Source organism: Eutrigla gurnardus (assembly GCF_963514095.1).
Source record: "Eutrigla gurnardus genome assembly, chromosome: 12".
Taxonomy (NCBI): domain Eukaryota; kingdom Metazoa; phylum Chordata; class Actinopteri; order Perciformes; family Triglidae; genus Eutrigla; species Eutrigla gurnardus.
In genome coordinates, this window is record NC_139926.1 from 18043715 (window position 1) to 18070806 (window position 27092).

At 41.4% G+C, this 27092-nt stretch overlaps 1 protein-coding gene across 1 annotated transcript in view; it reads left to right on the plus strand.

The window, feature by feature from the left end:
- The window catches only part of nalf1b (NALCN channel auxiliary factor 1b), a 64962-nt gene extending 41962 nt beyond the window's left edge, over positions 1 to 23000 (plus strand). Inside the window, exons 2-3 of the mRNA XM_084023331.1 lie at positions 19948 to 20119; positions 22224 to 23000. Coding sequence (XP_083879457.1) covers positions 19948 to 20119; positions 22224 to 22525 — 474 coding nt within the window. The 3' untranslated portion in view covers positions 22526 to 23000. The remainder of the gene's footprint in view (positions 1 to 19947; positions 20120 to 22223) is intronic.
- Positions 23001 to 27092: the final 4092 nt, after the last annotated feature.

Sequence of the window (27092 nt, forward strand, 5' to 3'; positions counted from 1 at the left end):
ATCCTCCTCCAGAGGCACAGCAATGGCAGACATCCGCGCAGCAGAAACCTGAGCTTCTCCGTGACCTTTCATCAGTTTTTACCTGCGAGATCTCTCTGAATCCTCCCCAACTCATTCAGTATTAAAAGTGGAAGATGACCAATCAAGCACTGACCAATAAGGCGCTTTTACGTACGATTCACGCATGCCTCTAATGTGATCTTCACGGATTAGCCAGGCTGGGGACCAGTACAGAATTGATGCCCACTCTTCTACAATGACAGTGCTGTGTGATACATTTTTGTTCTCCGCGGGGCTCCTCCAGGGTGTTAACCATGGCACAGTCGGTGCCTTGGGTATTATTTTTGATGTGGGATCTTAGGTTTATCAATGAGTGTGTGTTGTCTGCTTGTGGACCTTGGTGTAACAGTGGTGCAAAAACTACATCACCTTTGCCCTTAACCCAATAGCAACAGCTCTTAGAGGGCAAAATCTTGTAGCATCCTCAAACCCGTTGAGAGATTGGCCTACACACTATTACACTTGTAATGCACAGTTAAATACTGAAAAAACACTTGCTGTGATTGCTTGTTGTGATTTGTGTTTTTTTTTTTACATTGTGTACACAGAATATTCATCCCTGTGTATGATTGGTACAATCTGTGGTTGCTTTATAGGATTTTGTTTGTGAATCATCACCTTATGAAAAAACAATGACACAGGTGGGATCCTTTCAAGCTGAAAATACCTTACTATATCCTACTGAATATATTCTACCACAGTGACCATTTTTCACCTTTTCATGCCTTTTCAAGCAGCATCTGTATAACTCTAGAGCTATATAATTTAGAGGGCTTGTCACCGGGTTTTCTAGCTTTGTTTAAATGGGGTATGAGCCATTTTTAAGAGACAACTGGTATTTGTATTGGAACATTGTTGCTATATTCAAGAAAAACAAGTATTTCATTTAGATGTCAGGATCTCAGAACTCAGGAGCTGGTTAAACAAATGCTTCAACCGAGGTAAATTCACAGTCACAGAATTGTCTTAGAAACAATGAAACAAGGGCATTGGGACAGACCAAGACACAGAACAACATAAAAACACCCTTGATCAAATAATGTTCCAGGATCTATAATCTCTTGTCCTCACCTCAGACAAACAGTTGTGGCTCAGCTGCTGCTTGTTTATCTCAGTGTAACAGGTGCTGCTGTAAGGGGAAGGTAGACATATAAATATACTCCTCTAACATAGGGAATAATAATTTACCCCAATTCCTTTATTGTGTATATTGTCCCCAGGGATGAATAATATCTGACATAATGAAAAAGGGTAATAAGGAGAAGCAAAACTTCCTGAAAATATGAATTGGAAGGGACCGAAATAAAAAAGTAGGACTCATAAGCATTACACACACTTTATCATATCAACAGGCATAGTTTGCAGACACACACACACACACATACACACACAAAATACATATTTGCACACCTTCAGGAGCTGGGAGCAATGTAGCTTACTCACATCACGCTAGCCTGTGATGTTGGTTTGTTTATGTGTGCCAAGGGAGTGATAACCTGCTACTGTAGCTAAAATTTCTAAACAGCTCCAGCAGCAGCTCACACTTGAATGGACAGATTTCAACTGTGTTTGCTTGTTTGGCGGAGAGATGTCTAAGAGGCAGCTGGTCTCTTTGTCAGCAAAAAAAAAAAAAAAAAAAAACCAAAACACCCGTTGGTTTATTTATTTTGACCGTGCTGCGTCCTTATCCTCTTCTGATGCACATTACACCTCTTAACAGTTGTCTAAATGTGATATCTCAGCTATTGTTGAGGAGTCGTGCAGTTGTTTCTTTTGAGCTATTTTAACGCACTGTAATAGCGCCGCAGGAAGTGTGATTCTGATACCAAATCAGTCTCAATCAAAGACATTTCACTTTGAATTGAATCAAAGTAAGTCAAATTATTATTATTTAGCTAAATTTGTCTCTGTGACCTTTTCTGAAACAAGCCAAAAGGAGGGCCAGGAGTAAAAAAAAAACAACAAATATATTTTGAATCTTAACTTGTTGCCCCTGGATAAAAATAATAACTTGTCATGATGGAGCTCTGAATGGAAACCCCCCAGGATGCTACAACCTTAAATCACCAATCAAAAGTCATAGGTCAATAATAGGTAATGATAAGTAAACTATCAAGTAAACAAATCTGAACCACAGGCACACACACACACACACAGGCCCACTAAACTACATTCAGCGATTCACCATTGATCAGTACCCCAGAGAGAGGACCTCTTAGCTCTTTTATTAATAATTGATACAGGCCAGGAGAGCACTGGGGCGCTCATCTTTACTTAGCATATTAAGGCAGGAACCTTTTCCTTCAAGGCTTAGAGACAGAAGCCACTTATGGGAGTTTTGTGGCAACCACATTCGCATGCTGATGACATTTAGCTGAGTGGGGAGTCAGGGGACCTTATTTAGATGATGGAGACATTAAGACGTGGCTGTAAGCTGGCAGACCAAAGTCATAATATCAAACCCAATAATATGGATAAGTAGAGCGAATCCTCAAGAGACACGCTTGTTTTCTCTATTATCATACACATTTGTCATCGCTGCATCTTTTACAGAAGAAGTCCCTGCAATAAGCTCCTGTAAAGTAACTCGACACCAGTAACTGCATATTGTATATTTGGAAGTTGATCGGGGACTTTCACATCCGACTTCTGAAGATAAAGCTGAACATACATCGACAGCGAATGATTTGTTTCTGTAAAAAATTTACACATTTTCCCATGGAGCAAATCACAGTGATCCAGAGGATTAGACGTAAAATTATATGAGAGGAGACTGCTGGTGTTTCTGCTCCAGGATGTTGCTCAACAGACCTGCAGGCCTAACCAAGTAGTGTACAGTGTTCCCTGAATTCAAGTGATACCAAGGGGTGCTGACCAAGTGTGACTACATTCATGTGGTACATATTCTACATTCACATACATCTACATACATCTATTCCGTGTGGGCCGTCTGACTGGAATGTGAACAATATATCTGCTCAACAGATGTGAGAAAAAGTTTACAGAGCGGATGGTTGACCTTAATTTAAATCCTGCATAGCACAGGGTTGAAACGCGGGCGTCAGCACTGCTGACACTTCAAAACCTCCTTTCTGCAGTGTACCATAATCAAAATGACACATTCAAGTATTGCTTCCAGTGGTCCTTTATGGATCTAGTTTCTATTAACCCTTGCAGGTCTTTTACAAACTCTGAATAGCTAAAGAGCAAACTGCATATGAAACAGTTTGTGTGGGTATAACCAGGGGTGATGTTTCAGCAGATTGATAAAAGTAGTAGTCTGGCAATGTCAACACTTGAATCTATTCAAAATGATCATGCATGGTAGAAAGGGACTCCCTGCATTTTGTTAATTGCGTCTTTCTAAGCATTGCATCCTGGTTGATGGAACAGCAGACAAAAGGTGTCCTCAGAGCAACTGCCCACATAAAAGAGTCATCACTAAGAAAGCAAAGAGCTCACAGCAGTGCAGGAGTCATTGTGCTCCGCCTCATGACAACACAAATCCTCACACATCCTCTTTTGACGCTGACATGGCTTGGTGCGTGCGCGCGTGTGTGTGTGAGAGCACGTCCAGTCTGCTTATTCATGTATGTGCATGTGCGGACTTGTATGTACACCCTTTTGTGCATAGTACGTGGGGGAGGAAGAGGAGGTGTCAAGCACACAGCAGTATCCAGGAAAAGATTGTTCTGTTCTTGTAGATGTGTGTGGGAGGACACTGTGTAGAGGGGTCATCTGGGACTGTGGATTTGAAGGGAATTAAGGAATTACTTACTCCGTTTTCAATTTAAATGCAAATGTTGGGAATGCGAGCTCCTAGAAGAGTGCGGGGACATCAGGAATGAAGAGGAAACTGAGCTATGTATGTGTGTACAGGGATTATTCAAGGCCTGAGTATATGGTTGTTGTCTGTAAAGATTGTCCAAGGGCGAGATTTGGTGGTACAGCTATACCAGAGAATGACCTGGAGAAGGTTAGCGCACTCTTTGTGCCAACAACAGCAAGTGCAGCTGTGTTACATTTCCAAAAAGCTGTTGATGACTGTTTCATTCATAATGTCCCCGTAACTCTACGCCACAAGACTGGCCTCTGCAGACGGTTCAGTGGAGGACACGGCGAGTGTTCGCTCTTATAAAAAGTCAGTTCCACTCCTGTGAATTCCCAGGAGTTACTCATCTACATAATGGAGCAGTACAGACTCATCGGAGATTGTGACTCCGCAGAAACATGCTCCAAAACGTCAATTTCATAAAACACATTGTCATAGCTCGGCGAGCTCTTTCTCCACACTCGGATACTACTCTGCCACGCCTAATCTATCACACTTATGCCCCCTTTTATTTGTAGGATTGTGCCGAGTGGCAAATTAGAGGGAGCGAATGAGAATAGAACCACATAAAAGAGATGGCAAATGGTGAGAAAATGTGAAGTGAATTTGGGATAGGAGGGCAGAATCATAGCCAAGGTGAGGAGACAAAGTACAACATTGGGAGATCACTGGAATAAGAGTGATTTGGTTGGATGATAAATGTACAGTCTGTCACCTACAGGTGGTTCATCACGTCAGTCTGGCTGAACATGTCATCTTTTGTGAATCATACCCGCATTACAAAATAGTCCCCAACAACTGCACTATTCACTCCTGTTTGTGGAACATTTGCTGAAAAACTACAGTGCCTTTCATAATACTGAAAAGTATATAACTGCATTCAGACCCATATTTAAAGATTTATGTCTTCAGTAGAAATGAATGGGCTTGAGGCTGAAAGCCACACACATCGTGAGTCAGACGCATTGTTTTTGTTTTTTTGTTTTTCACCAGATTGATAACTAACAGAAAAACAGAATTTGGAAGCTAATTCTGAAATGAATATGGTCACATGACCTGACTTGTAATCCAACTACAGCTCAACACTAACCCCCGATTCTTGCAAGATTTATGTGAAAAGGGTCCTGAGCTCTACTGTCCGAGCAGACCTGGAACTGCGGGGGAGCTATAGGCTATCAATAATTGAGCGATATGGGTTATCTATTATTGCTGGGCACCAAAAAGAAAAGAGTGTTTGCACTTTCATCGCAGCAGTCGGTGAGAATATTCCTCATTAAGCAAACCCCTCGATGAGTGGGTGACAGTGATTAGCGCTGAAGAGGACGCATATACTTGATGAGGCTGAAGTGTAGTATTAGCCTTTGTCATATGGAGCTGGTGTTTGGAAGTGGAGCAGAGTGCACCAAGAGTTCCTGTGTTCTCTCCTCCTCACAATGGAGGCAGCAGAGTGGAAAATCTCTGGATTATGAAGCGCCTGACCCAGGGAAATGCACCCACACACACACACGCGCTGCTACACACATGCTCCACTCACCCCATTTATGTAGAACTCTGTGCACCTGCGCTGTTACACACATCATAGTGATCATGGGTATTGCAGGTATTGCAGTGTTACTATTATAGGAAACTGCTGCTGCCCCTGAGCTCCTCTCCTCCCTCCTGCTCTCCTCTCATCCTCTCATATATCAACCCCCCTAAGCAGTGGTGAGCCGGGGCCCCCGGGCTCGCTCTCTCTCCCAGCCAATGACGCTATTAGACGGTCCATTTTGTTATCACAGCCCAATGGAATTACAACCACGGTCTTGTCTCGGATAAATATTGGATGGGACGAAGGAAGCCTCGAAAACACCACAGTGGCCTTCTCTTCCACCTTTGCCTATTATCTGTTTTTCGTTGGATGTGAGTGTAAAATCTGTATTCGGTTACGTACCGTGGTGTAGATCAATGACACGAGAGGACAGGCAAGGTGGTTTGAGTGGGCCCTTGAGTTGTAATAAGCCAGCAGGTATTGGGGTGCAGCCATGTTCCTACACAGCCTCTTGTAATGGAATATGTATCTTAGATTAATAGACCTGTCATTGTTTGATCTGAACATATGCATATTCACTTGAGATACTGATTTTGTTTGTGCATATACAGTTCAATATAGATTAACAATGCCCTGCAGATATGCAAAGACAGGTAATCAACACTTGCTATCTTGTTTTATGATGACTTATCTTTAAAAACTATGTTTTGGGAAAATCACATCTTTTCGTATTTCTTTATGTCTGTTTACCATATGACAAAATCTATTATATATATTTACCATAAAATAAGGCATGTGCTGAATTTGACCAAATGTAAAGCCCTGCCCCATTAAGTTGCTGTTGCTAAAGCAGCAGTTTATAATGGTAGTGGTGGTAAACTCACCCTTCAACATTGTATTGGCTATTTTTAACTTTTAAATAATTGTTCCTTGATTTCAAACAGAAGTAGACAAATAAGATAAGCACGTTTTAGATGCTAGCTCATTTTCTTTCTCCAGCTGTGATGACAAATGCAACAATGCAATTACAACTGAGGATTTCAACTTAGAGAGATAACACTAACTCTGTGTCCAAGCTACTTTTCAAAGTTTCTATGAGAACTTAATGAGAACCAGGGAAAAGGGTCTTAATATGCTTTTGATGGCTATACTAACTCAGCGCTGTTCAATGATGCAAAAAGGACTCAATCTTAACAGCCAACGTCAAGAGTATCTTCAGGTGATGAATCACAGTCGGACACAGAGACAAAGGAGCAGCTTGTTAACCCTGCCTACAATATTAAGGAAACCTGTGTTTTTACAGAAATAAATAAGGTACTTGTTCAAACAAGCTATTTCCACGTGCATGAGAAAAGGATGTAAGTACTAACATATCGAGTCAATCTTATATCTGGTAAACTTCCCCAAATCCAATATAGAGAAGAACAGAGCTGCTAATGTTCTCCTGAAGTCCTTAGAAATCCAAAAGCCTGGCAGGCCTACCATGCCTCGCTACAGTTGCTCAGCTATGATTGGACAGTCATTGTTTGGGGGGAGGTTCTATAGCGACCTGTTACATTACATGATTTTCAAATGTTGACTTTTCATTCATAGCTGTTTGTGCTTTCAGTGTTCTTATTAGAGCGGCGTAGGTTGTGCGGTGGTCTTGGATACACGCTGCGTATACATTTAGGTGCATATCTTCTGAGGCCTTGAATGCTTAACTCGATCATGATAATATTCTCCAAGCTATCATTACAATTCAGTGCAAATGTGATGCTTTTTCCCTGCAGTAGGCCTACTAGCAGTGTGGGGGCTGTTCTGTTACCGCTCTCCTCTGCTCGCACAGAACTCTCGTTCTCTCCACGACACAGAGCTGCAGCTTATTCTGGCAGCAGCAATCAGATTAATAAGTAAACAAGCTAATAATTGTCCTCAATGAAATATTCAAAACGATACGGCTGTTTACTAAAAGGACCCTCGTCCTGAAATTTCCAGCATTAACCACCCGTGACGATGTGACTTGTCATTACAAGTAGAATCTCTCTGTGGTTGCCTCTCTCTCTCACCTCAATCCCACCTTTGCATACGAGTGCACTCTGAGGCCGTCCACGTATCTAGTGCGTTCCCTTCAGTCGTGGTGTATTCTAGATGAATGTCCTGCAGAATTCCAACTAATATATGACTCAATGGTGATATACCAAGTGTGCTTTGCAAAATATAGTGCCATCCTCTGAAACATACATTTACACATGTGCCAGTGCATGCATTAGATCCCCGTCATAATCCTTTCATCTTGCAGTGTGTGTGTGTGTGTGTGTGTGTGTGAGCGCCCGTGTAGGCTTGTGTGCCTCTGTGATCTTGCTTTCTGCCTAAGCACAGCATTGCAGAGCACAAGCTGCATACTAACCCAATCATTAAGACATAAATGAGAACATCAGAATCTATCTGCAGTCTCGCACACAGCAGTCCCGAGAGAGGGAGGCGGGGGGGAGGGAGAGAGGTGGGGGGAGGGCTGACCAATTTATCTTCAGTCTCTCCTTCCTCCTTGTAATGTTTGCATCTCCCCATTTCTCTCTTGCTCTCCCACTTCTCCTTTCTTTCTCTGACAGATAGAAGCACAGGGGTGGAATGTGGCCTGGTTGACTGCATCACACTTTCTGCCTGTAGTTTTTAGTCTAATTGGGGGCAGCAAAGCGGCTGCGTCTCAGGCTTGGCCCAGACGATGTGACCCCGTCGGATTCTACCGTTCCTTTCTAATTCCGTCCCGCATTTCAAACGTTGGCCGATCCTGGCCCACTTTCCCATCCATATGTGAGATGAAAAAGAAAAACGTCATAGCGAACGTGAAAAGATGGAACGCTATGACAGAGTGAAGAGAATAAAAATGCGTCTGTAGTGCTTTCAAAAATGTAGTCTGTGTGTACAAATGTGATTTGGGTGAGGAGGTGAAAAAAAGGGAGATCAGTGATCTTTTAGCAGATGCTACTTTGTAACCAGAGAAACCAGTAAGTAGTCAGGGTGACAAGAGAAGGCATGCTGAGGGATTCAGGGGGCTGCGACTCAGATTAATGATTCATGGAGGTCAAAACAGGCACTACTGACATCTCTGGCTCTATGGAGACACCTTTTTCATTTGGGAATGATTCCCATAGGGACCATTACACCTTCCTCTGTGGGAATGGAAACCTCAATCAACATGAGGCATTGCCCTTGAGGCTTGCTCCTTCATTGTGGGATAATGCTATAAAAATATTAAATTAGCTGACAAAGCATATTTTGTTTGACCTGAGATGTTCCAGAAAAAAAACCCACAATGCCCCAAATAAACTATATTATAATACTTTCTCTGTCATGTTCTGTGTAATGAAGGACTGTCATTCCTGGTCCTGTTTCTCAGTCTACAACATCAGAATATATATATATATATAAACCTTCATCGGCAAATGTTTCACCTAAACTGTCACACACACCTCTTCATAGCCTCGGTAGCTGCAAGCTGCAAAGCATGTCAAGTGTGTTTATTAATGCAGGTCTGACACGGCACATATATCAACCTCCCTTTTTCTTTGTATGCACAGCATTAGAAATATGTATGCACATGTCATCCCGATGCCATGCGTCTTGTTTTTGAATCGCTAGCGTGAAATGCCAAAACCAGCTCTGTATTATTATAAGCAGCCAATAGGCACAACCGCTATATACACTGGGTACAGTAACCTAATATGATATGAGGGGTGGAATTGATAGCTAATGATATGGTATGCATTCATGATTAATTTGATTTCAGCTATTACTACCACCTTTAATTAAAGGCTGCTGTTAAGGTCACATCATTTAGGTCCACTCAACAGTACATTGATTATATTTCAGTTAAATTTCTGTCCGGCCATGCCAAATGCATTCATGGGTTTGTCCACATGGTTTGTCATGTTACTCACGATTTCAAGGGACATTATTGATTCCATAGGTCCGGTTAGAGATGCAACAATGTGTTATTCCCCAGTACACATGAGATTCACATGTGCATAATCCCACTGGGATGACATTTTCAATTATGTTTTCATTATCATGTGCTTGGATAAATCACGTTGATGGGCGATGAGATGTCTGATGGCTTGAATGACACACAGTTGAACTGGTTTTCATGCTGAACTGAGCATGAGCATGACATTAAGTGCAGCAATGAGTTTAAAGAATCACTGGCAAGTAAAATAATAATATATCAACTTGTCTCAATTTCTTGCTGATACATTAATGTTGGGTGATCATCATTAAATGATTTGTTGACAAAACTGTGAAATCATGTGATTTTGGTAATTGGTTCTGATACTCAAGTATTTAATTTAATTGCATTTAATGATATTCAACATTTAATATGATTAAATTATAGTCAAGTCACCATTTCATTTGCTCAGTCAGTGTTTAATGTGCCCTCCCTCCACGTCTCAGTAGTCGAATTTGTCTCCAAATGTATAAGCCGTTTTTACTTCAGCTGTTTGGATGCTGATATTGAAACATATTTACCAGAATATACCAGTGTGTGTGTGTGTGTGTGTGTGTGTGTGTGTGTGTTGTACTTTAGCAGCTAGCCTTCACAGCCGCCTTGTTGCTGGACATGCTCAGACATGACCTCAATTATCGATACCTCCTCGGCTCGGGTAGCTGCTCGTCTGATAATTAAACAGTTAGTGATGATTTTTTGTTGTTTTATACGAGATTATGCGTACAGCCATGTGTGTGTGTGTGTAGCTTTATGTTAAAAATGTATAGTTTATTCACAGCAGCAGCAGTGTGGAGGTTTTTAATCATTAACAACTGAAGCACAAATAGGACACTGACATACATTTACTGTATAACTTTGGAATTATCAAGTTATATCTTTACAGTGTGTTAAGTCTGAAAAAATCAATGTATTAATTACTGAAGCGGATAAAAACCCTTTGAAAATCCCTCCTTACGGTCTCTCTGACTTGATCTTTCCCGCCAGATAGTCATGGATGGAATGATTTCATTTTTATGAAGATGTGATTGGCAAACATCTGAGGGGGGTTACTAAAGGCACTATTTGGTGTATGTGGATGGAAACATGCATATGTTTTACTGTGCACCGTTTTAAGACATGGGCTCAGTTCCCCATCCAGGGTCTGACAAGGCTAGCCTGACTGAATCAGTGGCACCTGTGGGAGGAAAGCCCTCTGTAGCTTCTGACAACTGTGGGATACTGCTAACTATAAAGAAACCAGCGTACCTCATCGTGTTTAACTCTCTTCTCCATGCCTGTGTGTGCTTGGTCTACCTGTAGACAGAAAGAGAGCAAGCTAGGAGAATTAGCACAGTAAATCTAGCCGGAGAGCACACCGCACAGTGTGCTTCTGAAGGTGAGCGTGTTTATCTGTTATGTTTCCGCTGGCAACCTTGCACCAGCCCCCCCTTCCAGGCCATTTTTCATCCAACTGCTGCAGTACACACTGCAGAGGGAGACAAGGGGGAGTGGGATGGGGTGGGGATGGTGGTGGTGGTGGGGGGGAGGCATGTATAGCAGCAGGAGAGATATCAGTTCTGCAAAGAGAAAGGGATTTCACTGTGATACTGTGCGGTTATGGTGAACAGTTGGCTTGTGGCTGGGATTACTTTGAGTATTTAACAGGTCTGCATGGCTTGGGATGCAGGAATGGGATCCCACGGAGGCGGAGACAGTTGATAAGCTGCAGGTACAAGCACATGCACACAAGCACGGCCCAGTCGAGCTAACAGCAGAATGTATGACTGCAGCGGGTGTTGATTCATCACTCTCACTCACAGTAGGTCCATCTTGCTGATAATTATCTTTGTCAAATTAATTACCACTGTGTCAGCATGACAGAGCCGATGAATTACATCCAGATAACCTCGATTAATCAACAAAATTAGTTTCAGGGCAAATGTTTCGTGCATATGGATGTGCTCCCTGTAGAAAATGTCCTATTTCTTCTTCAATTTTCACTGTCCTCCTACATACGTTTGCCTTGTACCTTTCTTCGACACAATCTATGTATCTACTTCCACAGAGGAGATTAAGGGCTAGACTACCAGGACCACAATGTGTCTGTGAGGGGTACCAGGACCACCAAGTGTTAGCACAGATTCCCTGAGTGAGTCACTGATTAATTCGTTGAGTGATGAAGTTACACCATTGGTCGGTCAAGTGGGAGTTCCCCCATTGGCCATTGCTCTTACAAAATTAATAGGCATGACAGTTTTACGCTGGTAACATTGTTTGCCGTTTATTTACATGACTCTTGAGGGTACGAGGCCTTTATTTGAAACAGGCTTATAGATGGGCATTTAGTAGTGGTGTTCCATGTATTGTCTACCCTACGAGGGGGCAGCGCTGCTTGTTGTGTGTAGGGTGCATGCGTGTGTGTGTGTGTGTGTGTGTGTGTAGGTGCGGTTATGCCCATTGTGCTGAAACGGAGCAAAGGACATCGATACAGACCGGCTGCCTGCTTTTTGTGGTTGTAAATAGAGCTTTCCACCCTAATTCCTTGTGCGAGTGCTCGACTTAATACATGTATTTATATCTGATCTTGAAACAGTAGCAGTAAATTGTTGTTTTCATAAGACTTTCAGAAGGCTATCGCCAAAATGCCGCTTTGGTGGTCCCACATATCTGTCTAAAATCTGACATTCAGTAGTCCCAAATGGAATGATCCTTTGTTTCCAAACCACATTTTCCTCGTGAGATTAGTTGGCTTAAATCGCATCATTTACATTACATTTACATTTAGGTCATTTAGCAGACGCTTTTGTCCAAAGCGACTTACAATAAGTACATTTGTCAAAAGAAGGAAACAAGGAAACCACAACGTATCATTGCTGATAAAGTAAGAGCTAAAAATAGAACAAGTGTTAGGTCCTCATCTGAGTAAACTAGTACTTCAAGAGAAACAGTGCTACGATCAGAGTGCTATAGGTAAGGGTTTTTTTTTTGGGAGGGGTGTTAGTGGGTCATGCTATGTAGAGTCGAGGTGAAGTCTGAACAGGTGAGTCTTGAGCCTTTTTCGGAAAATGGCAAATGACTCAGCTGTCCTGACATTAGTCGGGAGTTCGTTCCACCACTGAGGACCAGAACAGAGAAGAGTCTGGACTTTGCTGAGCGACATTTGTTTGATTTCAGCGATGGTGGTACCAGCCGGCCAGCTGAAGTAGAGGAGCGAAGTGCTCGCTTCGGGGCATGAGGTTTGACCAGTGTTTGAAGGTAGATGGGTGCTGTTCCATTGATGGCCCTGAAGGCCAGTGTCATCATTAAATAGTCTACTACTCTGCTTCATCCATATTTATTTTTTGAATTCACTGTATGTCAGAATATTTGGTCATATTTGCGTATGAAAGTTCAAACTGAATACTTCCTGTAACCATTTCAAATTAAGAGCATTTCAGAGGACAGAATCCTTTCATTTCCGAACAAAGGCGCTTGTTGTGAAACATTTGCAGGAGTGTGTTGTTGAAAATTCAACAGAGAGAGGGAGAGAGTGAATAAATAGCACAGGCATGAGGACATTCTTCCTGATTGAATATTTCCCTAATTTTGTTATGTCGACCTAATTGTTGTATTGTTGTTGTTGTTGAATAAAGCCCTAATTACTGAGCCATTTCCTGATGTCCTCCATCACTGCCCCTATTGGCTCCTGAAGCAGGACTCCAAACCAAGCAGAGGGAGGGGCATGTCTAACCACTGATTTCATACTGTACAATCACCTCAATGAAACAAACATCACAGTCCTAACACTGTGCATTTCCTCTCACACAGTTCATGTTTATGACAGTAGCTATGTTGTAACTTTATCAACTTGGTCCAGACAGAATTATATCGTGACATCAGGACCTGAAACGGATCGCCTCGTAGGCTCACACCTGCACCACCCAAAGAAAACTCTTGTCGGCAGCGAACACCTCTTTCATTATTAATTCACACACTGCCATGACCGTAGCTTTCATTCATTCATTTTTCATGTTTCCCTTGTACGCCGGCTATTCCGCAATTCGGCACTCATGAACCGTGTTGTATATTTTCCATTATCACAGAGAATCACACTACATTGAAACAGCATTCAAAGCACTCTTTGGTGAACTTGGTGCTGTCTGTAGTCTGAGATCATACTATTTTTACTATTTTTTAGTCCCCTTTTGGCTCTTTATTAGTTTGGCTATATTCTCCTTTTGAAAGCCTGACTCAAACTAAGAAATGCTCATCCTTGGTGTGTGTTTAATTACATGAGCATTGCTTTTGTTTGCCAAATGCGCCGCCCCTATTACAAGATATGAGGTGGTGCTTCGCTGTTTGTGATGGCATGGTGTGTGTCTGTGTTTACTGTATGGACAACACAAACAGCAGGTGGGTCCTAATTTGAAACCAGGCCTTGTGTCATTCAAATATAACCCGAATGTAATTGAATAGGTGCCTCTAAGGGAGTTGCATGAGTGCTTTCTGCACCACTTCTCTTTCAATCAATGGATTGTGTTGTGGCTTCAGTCTGCCTCCAGCCTCGCTCGTCCTTTTGTTTTACTATTCCATTCTGATTGGCTCCTTTAACCACTTTCCCTAAACCTGCCTGTTTGTTTGTTTGCCTTGTTGTTTAGATCATTAGTTACATTACACATATTCTCTTTAGAACTGTAGTTGACACTGTTTGTATGCTTGCCAGGTACATGCACACGTGCATGTTTTTTGCTGTACATCAAAGGAAATGCACATAAATCCTTCGCAGCCAATTAAATGTCATCTGTTTTATTTAGCAGGCTAGCGCTGCAGCAATGTTGAATTGATTATACATGCACTTTCCTCGCAGAGACCTGTGGTTTGTTTTTGCTTTGTGTTTGAGTTCACGCTTGATTACATTCATTGACTTACCGGCATGTTCGGCCATGCATGCTCGTTTGTTTAAATATGTGAACGCGGATGTTGTTTTTCAGATTATATTTGGTTTAACCTTTGCGATTTGACCCCTTCAGCCCCCATTGTGTAGTGGAACTCCCATGGGGCATTGCAGCTACTGCTGCTGTAGGAATGAAAATGATGCTGGCTCCTACTAAAGCACAACCTCTATTTGACCTGTTACATCTTGGAGTGCCTTTCTGTCACTGTTAGAATGGACTGTTCATTTCATCCACCAGGAGAGCCTGCAGAATGATAATCTGTACTACTGTGGATTTGGGAAATTAGAATGGTGTACAGTTCTTAAGGTCCATTAATTTATTCCAAAATTACCAAATAATAAAAGATAATGTGTTAAAATTGGCAGGAAATATTCAAAGTTCTATGATACATTTGCCATTTCTGTCTCCAAAAACTGAAAAGAACTCTTTTCAGCAGGAGATCTAATATAATTTGCTACATAGAGAAAAACCTCAGAGATAATCAGTTTAAACCAATGTAATAATCAGAAAACCAAAAGAAAATCTGTGTTTTTCCCTGTGAAAATCTTCACAAATTCACAAATGTTTCATTAATTTCCTTTTTTTTTAAACTCCCATGCCACAGTCTGAAACAACTTAAAAGTATGCCAATGCCAGGTTATTGTGCTTTACACTTGTCCTGGTCCCTTGTTTATGCTGAGGATCCTTTAAATAAGCGCAGCAGAAAAGAGGATAAAAGAACAGAGGAGAGCCTAAATGCAGTGAAGCAGTGAATGGCTGTGTTAGTTGTAAGTGACAAGGCTCATGTGTTTGTGTGTGTGTCTCTATACTGTACGAGCGCATGTTGAAGAGGAATAGGTTGCAGTAATCTGGTGTGTTGCTACAAGCTCCATCAGCCTCTGTCAGCAGTTTAGCCACAATCACAACATTAAAAGACGAGGCTCTGACAAGGCAGGGCCATCCGGGGCCACTTAAAACCAATACCAGAGTGCAGGGTAGGGCCTTCCATCAATTACAACCTTATTAGACTAATCGTTATGAAATAATCCAATCCAGGAGACAGCTGTATCTCAACTCTGCAGATAACCAACAGGCAGGCAAACCAATGGCGAGCAGGAAGGGGATCGGGATGTAACAAAGTCTTGCGGTATTATATTTCGAGATACAAAAGTGATATACAGCGCTGCAGATTGGATTGGTGTATCTGCTCTTTTAAATCATCAATATTACAACATTTTAAATGCTAACTTTCAGATAGTTTTCACCACTGGAGTGTTTGCAGTTTTTCAAGCTGTTACAGCAAACACCAATTATTTATACAGCCCGTGGTCTCTGTTTTCTCATGGAGTCATACAACTCACACGACCACAAATATTCAACTTCAGCAGATGTGCATTCACCTAAAGTGCTTTAAGCATCTGTTCTGAGCACCTGTTCATTTCCACTGTCCTCTTTCCATTGACTTTGATAGCATTCACGTCGCCTCTAGATATCTCTGCATTGTGCCAAGAGAGCTGCAACTGAGCTGAAGCATTTGCTGTGGAAATTGGGGGTTTGGGACCAACTAAGGTACTTAGAATCTCCAACCTGTAGTCCAAACAAGTTAATACATGTTTTTCTTCATCTGCATGACGATATTCTTTTCCATTACATCTGTTCATTTACCTGCGTTCCATTTATATACCAATTGACAGATCCTTTTATCCAAAGCAATGCACATTTTCCAGCACTTGACAAATGCATGTAAAGGATGGAAATGATTGTAAATAATGACTGAATGAGAGACCAGTAGTTCTGTTTTTTGTTTTTTTTCAAAGAAAAGAAAAATAGTATAACTTGACTATCTTGTTGAACTGTGATGGTGCAAACAAGAGCTGTAGAAGGAAGTGAAAGCTGACAGAAAAAAGGAGAATCAAAATTTGAGCTTCAGCTGACTGACCTCTATCTCACTGAGGCAGTGACTGAGGAGAAGGCAGTATTTTACTCTCTCCCCGAGGTGGTTGGGAGAACACTCCAGACAGAAAAAAGTTATAAAAAAACGAGAGAGAGCCCATCGACCACTATCTCCATCATGGCACTCCTCTCCTTATCTCTTTCACTCGGTCTCTTTCTGCCTCTCTGAGATTTGACAGCAGGATGACAAATTGCTAGTCATGGATCTACAGTAGAGGGAGAGTTGACGAGATCTCGAATGCAGTAGCAGCAGTGAGCTCCACTAACTGGGACTGACTGCAAAAGGACACCGACTGCTTGGCAACCAGCCAAAAAGAGACATGGTTCTACACCACATCTGTTGCATGTTCTGCTGACTGGCAGGCTCAGAGGGCACACTTGCCCTTTTTTGTTCCATAGTCACATGGTCTAGCTGCCCCCTATATTCAACCTACTGCAGTTATTTGTCCTTGTATATAAGCATTACTTAACACTGACTTAAATTGTGATATAAGGTATTTTAAAACGGCTGGGTAGATTTTTGTACAACCTTTTCTGCTATGGGCTCAAGTAGGACAAGACTAGGTGAAACCTATTTGGCTGGACTGGGAAAGATAAGCCAAACTCCTCTTGTTAAAACGCCCCACCAGTAAAATTCATGTCTCTCTTGACTCAAACCGTCTTTATAACCTGCAGCCTGTCAGTCTATTTTTTAGCCTGTCAGTCACTCACCAGGGCATGACTGTTGTTGATAACACGGACGGATCATGTGATTCCTTCCCGTCTTTGTTATTGTGGCGTTAGCACCGCTGCGTTAGCATTGCACTTCATACTGTGATATTTCCCCGTTAATAGTCTTGCATCATTTCATACTAAGGTTTCGGACGTACTAATAATGACAGTGTTGACTAAATATCCTGTTGGTGAGGAGTTTCACACTTGAGCTTCGAGATCCACCGTATTCTGTGTTCTTGACGTGTAGACTTCTCTAGCTTTGGATTTCACGTTACAACAACTGCACCGAGTTACATCTGTGTCATGTCTTGAATGCAACCGTTTCTGCTGCTCTAAAGTCTGTGCGCGCAACTTCATGAGCAACGCCCCTTGGTGACGTCGTAGGTCTACGTCATGGTTGCAGTTTGATCAGTCACTTATGTACTCAGGCGCAGAGCCAGTTCTAGGGCCGGTCCTCTGGTCCAGCCAAAAATCAGACAGACCTTGACATTAACATTGTTTTCTGAGATCCCGCTGAGTAAGGGGATAGCGCCTGATGAATACTAGAACAGACACACCGCTTGACACTCATTGCCAGCGACATTGTTAGTGTAATGTGATACGTTGCTGAATTTCACCCAGTTTGTCTTCATGTCTCTATGCTGACAGCTACGGGATGAGAAGTGGCCTAAACACTGGCAACGGGAGGTGGAAAATGTGTTGCAGAGGCAAAATGCACAAGGCAACAGTGTATACATGGACACTTTTATTCACACATACACAGACTCACCGTATGGTAGTAATTATGAAATACTTGTATAATGCTGTATGCACAAGATGTGACATAAGGTAAAGTGTTCATATTTTCATTTGTGGCATCCACACAGTGGTAGATAAGAGAGAAGGGCAGCGTGTGCGTGTGTCCTCGGGAAGCAAACTTATCTTCCACTGGAAATCTAATTATTAGCGCACAGCAATTTACTGTACATGCGTGCAGAATGTCCGTATGTGCACGGGTTCAGTCATGCATATAGAATACGCCTCCCACTCTATAATAAGCATGACAGATGATTCAACCGAGCAGTTAATATGTTATGTTGAATCAATATTTACATAATGATATAATAATGTGATAAATTTCAGACGCCATGACGGATATTTGAGTACCAACAATAGCTACTGATCACAAAAGAGACTGATTTGTAACTTTTCTTTGTTTTTCCAGCAACAATTTAACAGTAAAAACTCGAATTTTGATAATTTGCAAACAAGCTGGACATTTCTGAGAATAGTTTCCTAATGCACTGCATTTCTTTTTTTCTTCATTTGAATCACATATGGCATTCTTTTTTCAGCTTATTTGTAAAATGACACAAATACCATATGCCATAATACTGAGCAGTCAAACATTATTGCTTGGAAAATACAAACAGAACTATGTCTCATAAAGGATTGCATGCTGTTTTAATAATAAGCCCTTTGATGATGTTCGATGAAGTCCACATATCATTATCGTTATTGGTTCTGTTATCCTAAGACACATCCTTCCTTGTGTGTTGATCACATTTGGATTTATTAATTTTGTACCATCATCATGTTTTCTTGTACTCTTCTATCTCTAAATTACTAACATCTTGCACACCTTTTCATCCTGTCTTCTTACATTTTTGGTTAAATATATGTTTTGTACCTGTGACCATTATTATTTGTGAACTTTGTGCAAATATTTGTGTCATCCAGATGAAGCGCTACATTTATATTATTAAAATATCCGCATACACATTCAATCTTGCTTTAATGTTCTCTTTCTGGCACACACACACTTGTGCACAATCACAATAGCAACACGTACAGTAAGTATCTACGGGGGAGTAATATGATCTATGGTTTTTAGCGTTGTTTTTAGACGCGATGATTAGCTCATAGCAGGTGCTAGCTTGCCTCACAGTCCCTGGAGTTTTTTTCACAGGAAATACCCGCAAATTGCAGCAGGTGATGAAGCCGCATGAGGCGACTAGCTCATCGCATGAGAAAAGAAAAATAAGTGCTAAGTAAATAATTTGTTCCCCCTTGCACAGTTGAGAAAATGGGTGAGAACATTTTCACAAATTACCGCACGCTAACATCAACATTACATGATATAGGCCCATTTCGACTATGTATATTTGAGCGTATCTCACTTAACTTAGCAACAACTTGTTTTTAAAACACCAGTGTATGTGTTAAATGTCAATACTTTACAATAGGAGCTAGTTTTCCTCCTGTGTTTAAAAGCATTACTGATGTAAACAAACCTAACCGCATCAGATACGGTTCATAACATAGATTGCTGTCCACAGTTGACGTTGAATGTAAAGAGCTGTACTTTTGGTACTGAGGTCATTCTATTCACTGTTTGAATTTCTGCAGGCCTAGCTTTTTCCATATTTTTCAAACACATCTCTTGGTGTTCTTAGTTCGGTTGTCATGGAGACAACTTTTGTTTCCATCTCACTTTGATGTACACAAATCTGAAATAGCTTCAGCACACATTGCTGATACTGAAATGAAGTTATTATAACAGTCATGGGGGAACCAATATGCTAAAATTAGGATTACAGCATAAACGTTGAATTTAAAATCTAAAACAGGTTACAGGAAATATTTTAGTGTATTTTAGGATCACTGCATTTCAAAGTAGGCATTTCAAATGGGCAGTAGGCTACCCATTCATCCTCAGTTGTTCTTAAGAGGAGGTTGGATAATACTGTATGTTGACTGACAAAGTGATGACTGCCCAGCAACAGCCACAACAACAGCGGATATCAGGATCACCAGGATATCAGCTCAGTTTGAATCAATAACTGTAGAGGTCATCGATGATGCACGTTCACGTGAGAGTCTGCATGTGTGTGTACGCCTTTCATCCAATGCAACCCTCCCTAACTCATCAATATCCTCTCTCTGCACCCCCTCCACCTGTCTTTCTCTCTCCCCTGCCCTCACCTCTCTGTCTCCCACCTAGATGGTTTATAAGCCCTGGCTGTGTTCTCAGTACTTCCAGACCACCCAGATGCACTGCAGTAAGCGAATCCCCTGTGGTCAGTACTGCCTGGAGGTGCAGCAGCGGTGCCCCTTCGTCCTGCCCGACAATGATGATCTCATTCATGGAGGCAGCCCCAGTTTTATATGCACAGGTACAAACAAAAAATCTGACAGGTTATGCATCCTTCTGTTTGTTTCCAACACATAGTGAGGACATAGTGAGCGTCTTGCTCAGTGATACTTCAATAGGACACACAACATCTGATGGTCACACACTTGTGACTTTACAGTTACAGGATGTTCTGTTTAATCACCAGGCTAACAGGGTGGTACACCACAACAACAAATTCTTGCCAATTACTCACAGCACCACAGATGCATCTGTACAATGGAGCACTGTGTCAATAAGTCTGTGTTTTCTGTTAGGAATGAACAGCTAATAGCACCCTGTGGGTCAGTGTTGTTAGTGAATGCGGTGCTTCTTTCCAGCCCTGGATGGGAACACACACACACACACACACACAAATCTGAATCCTATATAATGGTTAACCAGGACCAGATTTTTGTCTCCACATACATGAGAGGTCTGGACTCAATATTACTGTCTGCAGATTTTTGTGCCACAACATGATTCATACAAAGGCACACATTTACATCACATGTTGATGCTGCCCTCTGGTGACCACCGTGAGCATCAGGTTTGGTGTTTTTATGTACATTTTTCTATCGATCATTCAATATCATATATGTATTTGTGATGAATACGAAACAAGGATGCTTTTGTTGCTCTTTGAAGTTAAAGAATAAGGCTGGCAATATTCTATATTTTTGCTACGATCAACAAGAGACCAAAACCAAAACTTTGACCATCTCTAAAAAGTTCCTGGTTTTCCTGGTCTGTCTGTGACTCTCAGCTCCAGGTCCACTCCTTCCATCAAAAAAAGGTCATATATAGTGATAGTTATTAGTCTCCTATTTATAGTAAAGATAGACATCATGCTTTGGGAAGGCAAGCTGATACTGGGCAAGGCAAACCAAATATTTGGGTGAATAAGTATAAGTCAGATGACAGCAGCTGTTGCAGCAGATACGTATTTCAATTCTGCATGTTTGCGCATGTGTGTTCATTTTGTCAATTACTCTGCCAACGTGGTCGCTCTAAATGCAGATGTGTCACAAACCTACAGTAATGACATGGTTCCTCTTGTCACAATTAAGCTGTTGACAGTCAAACTGTGCTGAGTGGGCACACACTTAGTCAGAGTTCACGCCTCACAATAGCATGCACACAAATCCTGTGACAAACCACCTTTCCTTGTAATGTCAGAGTGTCAGTAAACTGTATTTGGACCATGCTCAACATGTTTCTTAAAGAAGCACAAAATACTGTGTATTTCTTGACAAATTTGATACAATATATATATGTGAAAAGCACTTCTAGACCTAATTCCAAAGCTAAGCAATTAGTAATTCAATTAGGATGCTGCGTAATATGGAAAGGAGGCATCAGGAGTGCATCAGCATGAAGAAAGAATTCACACATTCATTACAACCTGGTTGTGAAGCAGCTGAGTGACTACAGCTTAAGAAAAGACATGAAATGAACAAAACAAAACAAACAAGAAAACATCGTCTCCATCCAGATAAAATCCCATACATCACATTTAGACACTTCAAATACTGACAAAGGGCTTTTTCTACCACTATTGTCCTTTGCTTATCATACAATACAAACAATATTTATATTTGAGAAGCTGTAACCATTGGATTGTTTGCATGTTTTGCTTGAGAAGTGATTACTGATTATAAAAATGATTCTATTCTTGTAATTTTCTGTCAGTTGACTACTCAGAGTTTTAGCTCAAACTGCAAATGAAAGAAAGCCTTCAAATCAACAATACCCAACAGAATGGAGTTGAAACAAAATATATTTTAGGGGTTGTGTTGGAAAATTAGGTTACAATGTGTATCTGTTTATTCCCATTAGTTGTGTTTTCTTACATTGTATCTTGGCCACGCTGCTTTCAATGTTCAAGTTCATAGAAATGTATTTTTATTGAGGTCTGTTGTTATTGTCTTTTATGTCGTTTGGTCCTCAACACAGCACTTGGGAAGCTGGACAAGCAGTGAGATCCTGTTTGTGACAGGAAGCAGGATTTATATTTAAAAAAAGTGCTACATGCAGCATCTTTGAGACAATGTGTGAGCTAACTGTTTATATCTCCATCACCACCCTGACCCCAAAACAACCCCCAGGGCTGCTGGAGGACTATCCATCAGGTGCTGACCCGGATGCAGAGTGCTGTGACGTGCGGTGGGACTTGAAAGTGGACAACCGTTCCCGGGGGACCCTGAAAAGAACTCACCCGCCGTGCCAGCACCGTACCTCCCTCAGCTCCTCGGCAGCCTGCAGACTGTGTAACAGCCGGCTCAAACTCTGCCTGCTGGTCCTCGTCCTCCTACACACTGTTGCCAGCCTCACTGCATCCCACAATGCAACAGGACTGGGCCTCCCCGCCATCACGCCTCTGGAGGAGAGCCCTGCCAACGAGGAGTGATGGAGCTGCCAGGAGGAGGTGAGGTTGTTGGGGTGGGGGATTCCCCTCACCATGGCAACCAATGTGGAAATATACAGCCACAGTTGTGCGAAACGGCTGGAGCTGTGTGCCTGTGGACATTCTGCATTGCTCGAATGGAAAGATGTGGGACGCTTTGAGATGAAAGACACACAAATCAATCAAAACAAATAAATAAGTAAACAAATAGACATACTAAGGGACCCAACCAGTCCCTTAGATAGAAAGGGGACAATGCCACAGCCTTTGTTGAGTGGGAAGGTTGGCTTCCCCATGGCTGAGTTTCTCTCACTACGCTTTTTTACACTGTGTTCCAATTATTGGTTTCTGTTGCACTGGCTGACTATGGAATAACACAATCATATTCTCTTTCAAATGTTCATCCTTTGTGTTTGTTTCTGGTTCTCTCATACAGGAAGAAAATGTGTTCTCTAACTAAGACAGATAATGTATAAAAAAAATTATAATTAGCTGCAAGTTTGTGTGTGCGTGCGTGTGTGAGTGTGTGGCCAATAGTTTGTGTTTCTAGATTTACCGTGTGCGTGCTTGTATGCATTTATTTGCACATGTGTGTGTATGTGTGTGTATGAAAGAGTGAGTTGTGTGTTGCTGACACAGACCCCGAAAGTCTAGCTAACCGGCTGGTGCAGCGATGATGTTTTTATGGAGCCCCCCACCCCCCAAACCCCACCCACCCAGATGTCACTTAGCTCTGCCATGCTGGTTTGTTGGCCACAATCCCATTAAAAATTCACTGGGGTTTGAATATGGTTCTGGTGTCCATAATAGGCGCTGTGTTTAACACAGGTTTATGGTTTTCCACAACACTTTGTTTGGTGAGATAATCTATTATCACTGTTTTAAAGGATCAAATCATTTCTGTAATTGGCGTCAGTGAAGCGCTAACACCTGGCTCAACTGCGAAACCCATCAGAACAAACAGCATGAATTCCTTCTAATGTCACCAACATTGGTATCTCAATTGTATTACAACTTCAGGCCTCTTTTATAGTTTTGATCGAGGCACTATATTCACTATGTGTAATGCTTTCCGATAAAGGGACGACACTGATAAAATGAAGTCTGACTGGGGAAGAGACATGACCAGTTTCTTATTTGAATACATTTAGGCTACACTCAGTTTCAGTGTTTTACAGTAAATACTATGATTTTTAGTGGTAGCTTGTTTATATTATAATCAATGTCATCTGGCAGTCATTGTAGGAAAACTCAACAGCTACTTTGTTGAGTTATAATTAATAGTGATGATGTTATCATTATCAATAAAACTTATGGTCCAAAACTACAAAATTATTACCTAAGCTATATTAAACCAGAATGGTAATTTTGACTTTAGAATATGATAAGGCTGAGCCAAAAAAAAAATGTAATTAACCTTATAGTTTAAAATAAAGATAATTTTAATTGGCATCCGGATTTTCTGACAAGGCTGCTTATTATGTGTTGAACGATCTCGAAAGATGCTAAACTAAAGCATCAGGATTTGCATGGCCCAGGTTTCACTCTGCCGTGTTTTGAATGAATATGAATGAAAGACGATGCTGAGGAACATGATTAGATACCAAAGACCTGTACAAAACTTTTAGTTAACACGCTGACAAAATTAGGAGGGTCAGGGAATCTTAACATTGTGATGGTCATTTTTGGTTCATTATCTTTAATTATACTAAAAATATTATGAATAACTTAGCTATTAAATGCCTTGTAATAGCATGAACATGTTGCATTTCATCTTACATTTTAAATTACTGCACAGGAAGCTGAAAAAAGCACAGATAAGCTTATTGTATCTCATAGAACAAAACATGAAACTGTGTTAAGCTTGCCTTAACCAAAGACAATTTTTCAGCCGTTTTATTAAAACTGTATTCAGATTGTGGCCACTTTCTTTCTTGCAACATTGTGCAGCAGAGTTAACTGACATGGGGATTAAAGCATTGGGTCAATATGTATTATTCCAGATTTCTTAAAAAAGTGTTTGTTATTTTAGATGTTAAAGGTACTATCCAGTCAAAACAATGTCCCCAACATAAAAACTATAGTTACTTAAGGGTCCATTGTCTCCTCTTCCTCAAGAGCCTTGGATATTTTCCTTCTCCTTGCTGTTCATCACTTCTTGGAAACAAAACTCAATTTAGAGTTTGTCCCTGAACCAATACTGATACAGTAATTTTAACCTCAGGCCTTTTTATTCACAGAAAACATGATGACTGGATGTTACCTTTAAGGACTTTTATGATTGGTACACTGCAACTCTCATGCAGGTATTATGAAGATACAATGTCAACGTCTTACTAGGAAAGGTAGCATGCTACCTGCAGTAGCGTGAAGGAAAATCCACCCTGTCCACCAATAGGTATGTTAGCCTACACTATAACCCCGCTCCTTGGCCACACGGTACATATAGAACGACACTCTACGTATCACAGACAATTTGTTCAAAATGGTCAGTTTATGTCTGTTGAATCCAAATGTGTAATTTATTTTTCATGAACTGCATGTGGAGGCTCTCTGCAAGGTTTGTCCTTCTTTTGTTGATTGTACTCAGCCCCCCAACTCAGCACTCTTCATCTGATCCCAAATCAGTTCCTGTAGCATGCCCACTGTCTTGTACTTTTCTCCTCAAAACATCAAAATAATGTCTCATTAAGTAAAGGGCTTATTAAGAAATACCACACAGATCTCATCGACACCGTCAGACACACTTAACAACATGTACATCCTAATCAAATCATTGGCAGACAAAGGGTAAAACATGGCTCATATCCTGTTTCTTTCCAAACTCGTGTGCCTGCAGTACAGAGGCGCTCCACTGGATGTCGCTGTAGAGCAGGAACATGAACAAATCCAGAGAGAGGAGCGGTCACTGTTTGTGTAAGCATCTGATAATCGTCCAAGTCAGCTGAGACTTATGTTTATTTTTTAAATGTTGACCAGCGTGTGAAAAGAAAGGAACGGTGTGACCTTAAGGGCTGACTTCTTCTTCAGTTTCTACATCTTCTTTTTGTCTCTTCAACGAACAAGGTTGCGAGATCAGGTTTTTCGAAGATAAACAGATGTTGTTGAATCCATTCTTTTCCACTCTAAAGTATGTCAATTACTCAAATGAGATGTCCAATATGATATCTGATGTCAAGAATGTTATTACACAGCTTATATGAGGATTTAAAATTCATCATTCATCATGTCTATATCACCAGTAGGCTATATTTACTCATTTTGACACTTCTTCTGTTTGGACCCTGCAACACTCCAGACATTACCATTCCTGCTTGCATCAAATACATAACTACTCATTTGTCATTCATGCCCATCACAGATGACCGCAGTCAGTGATAGAAAAATGCTGCTATTTTATCGGTCACCAGTAGATGGAGATATTTGTATTCTTTTATATTTCTACTGCTGCTGAAGACCTATCACACAAGGACTGTCATATACATGGGTTTCAGGAAGGCCCAGCTCCGGAGGAATAGGTTATAGGCATGTGGGTAAAAGTGTATTTTGTGTGTGTGTGTGTGTGTGTGAGAGAGAGAGTGAGTGTGTCGCTAATTGCTGTCTGTTCTCTGGAGAGCTCATTAGCGTTGCTATGACCTTGGGGCCTGCAGGACAGGTGTGGCAAACTGTCTTTAGACCCGCAGGGACCAGCTCCCTTAGTTGTCTCATTATTCACTGCAGGAGTCTGTAGTATTAAACCATTGACCTGTCCCCGGAAAGACCTGCCCTGTGTAATTAGTTGTGGACAAAGATGATTGGTTAAGGTTCAGCATTGACCTTGGGTAGTTAGGGTCAGGAAAGTCCATTGGTCAGGGCTTAGGACTTGAACAAATCAGGTTACCAGTACTTCTGCAAGCGTTGATTCCTGACCAATCCTAGCGCTTGAATGCTTTACTGGGTGAGTTTTGTCAAGAAACGCAATGGGATTAGTAACGTGGTTGGCATAGATCTATTTTTTCCTGGCACTTCCCTAATAGAATATTCCCTCAACCCTTGTTTGAAAAGATATGTGCACAGAAGGTCGTCAAAAAGGAAGTTGATAATTCCCTTAAGTTTGTGCCAAAGCATACTTTGTATCGCATACAAGAAACCCAATTCAAATCCGATATGACACGCTGCTTTCCATGATCAAAACGTAATGGGCAACAGGAGAAAAACAGGGTCCATCGGTGTCGGAGAAATGTGCCATGTTAGCAATATACAGATTGCATCTCATACGCCTCAAACAAACCCTCACCATAAACATGTAGGCCTTCATTCTGCCTACCATGTCAGCAGTTCACGCTGTGATGTAACAGCCACCACAAGCCAATCTGCTGGACATGTACAACAAACCATGTCTGCTTTAAATGCAGAGATGCATCCTCACTGTGACTGCATGGGTGCGAATGCTGCGCATATGAGTTGTCCTTCATGCCGCTTCAGACACGTTGGCACCAAGGATGGACCTTGCATGCAAGGTTTCTTCCAGATAATAATAGAATTAGATTTGGCTGATGTAAATCTCTTGACTTTTGTTGGTAATGCAGGC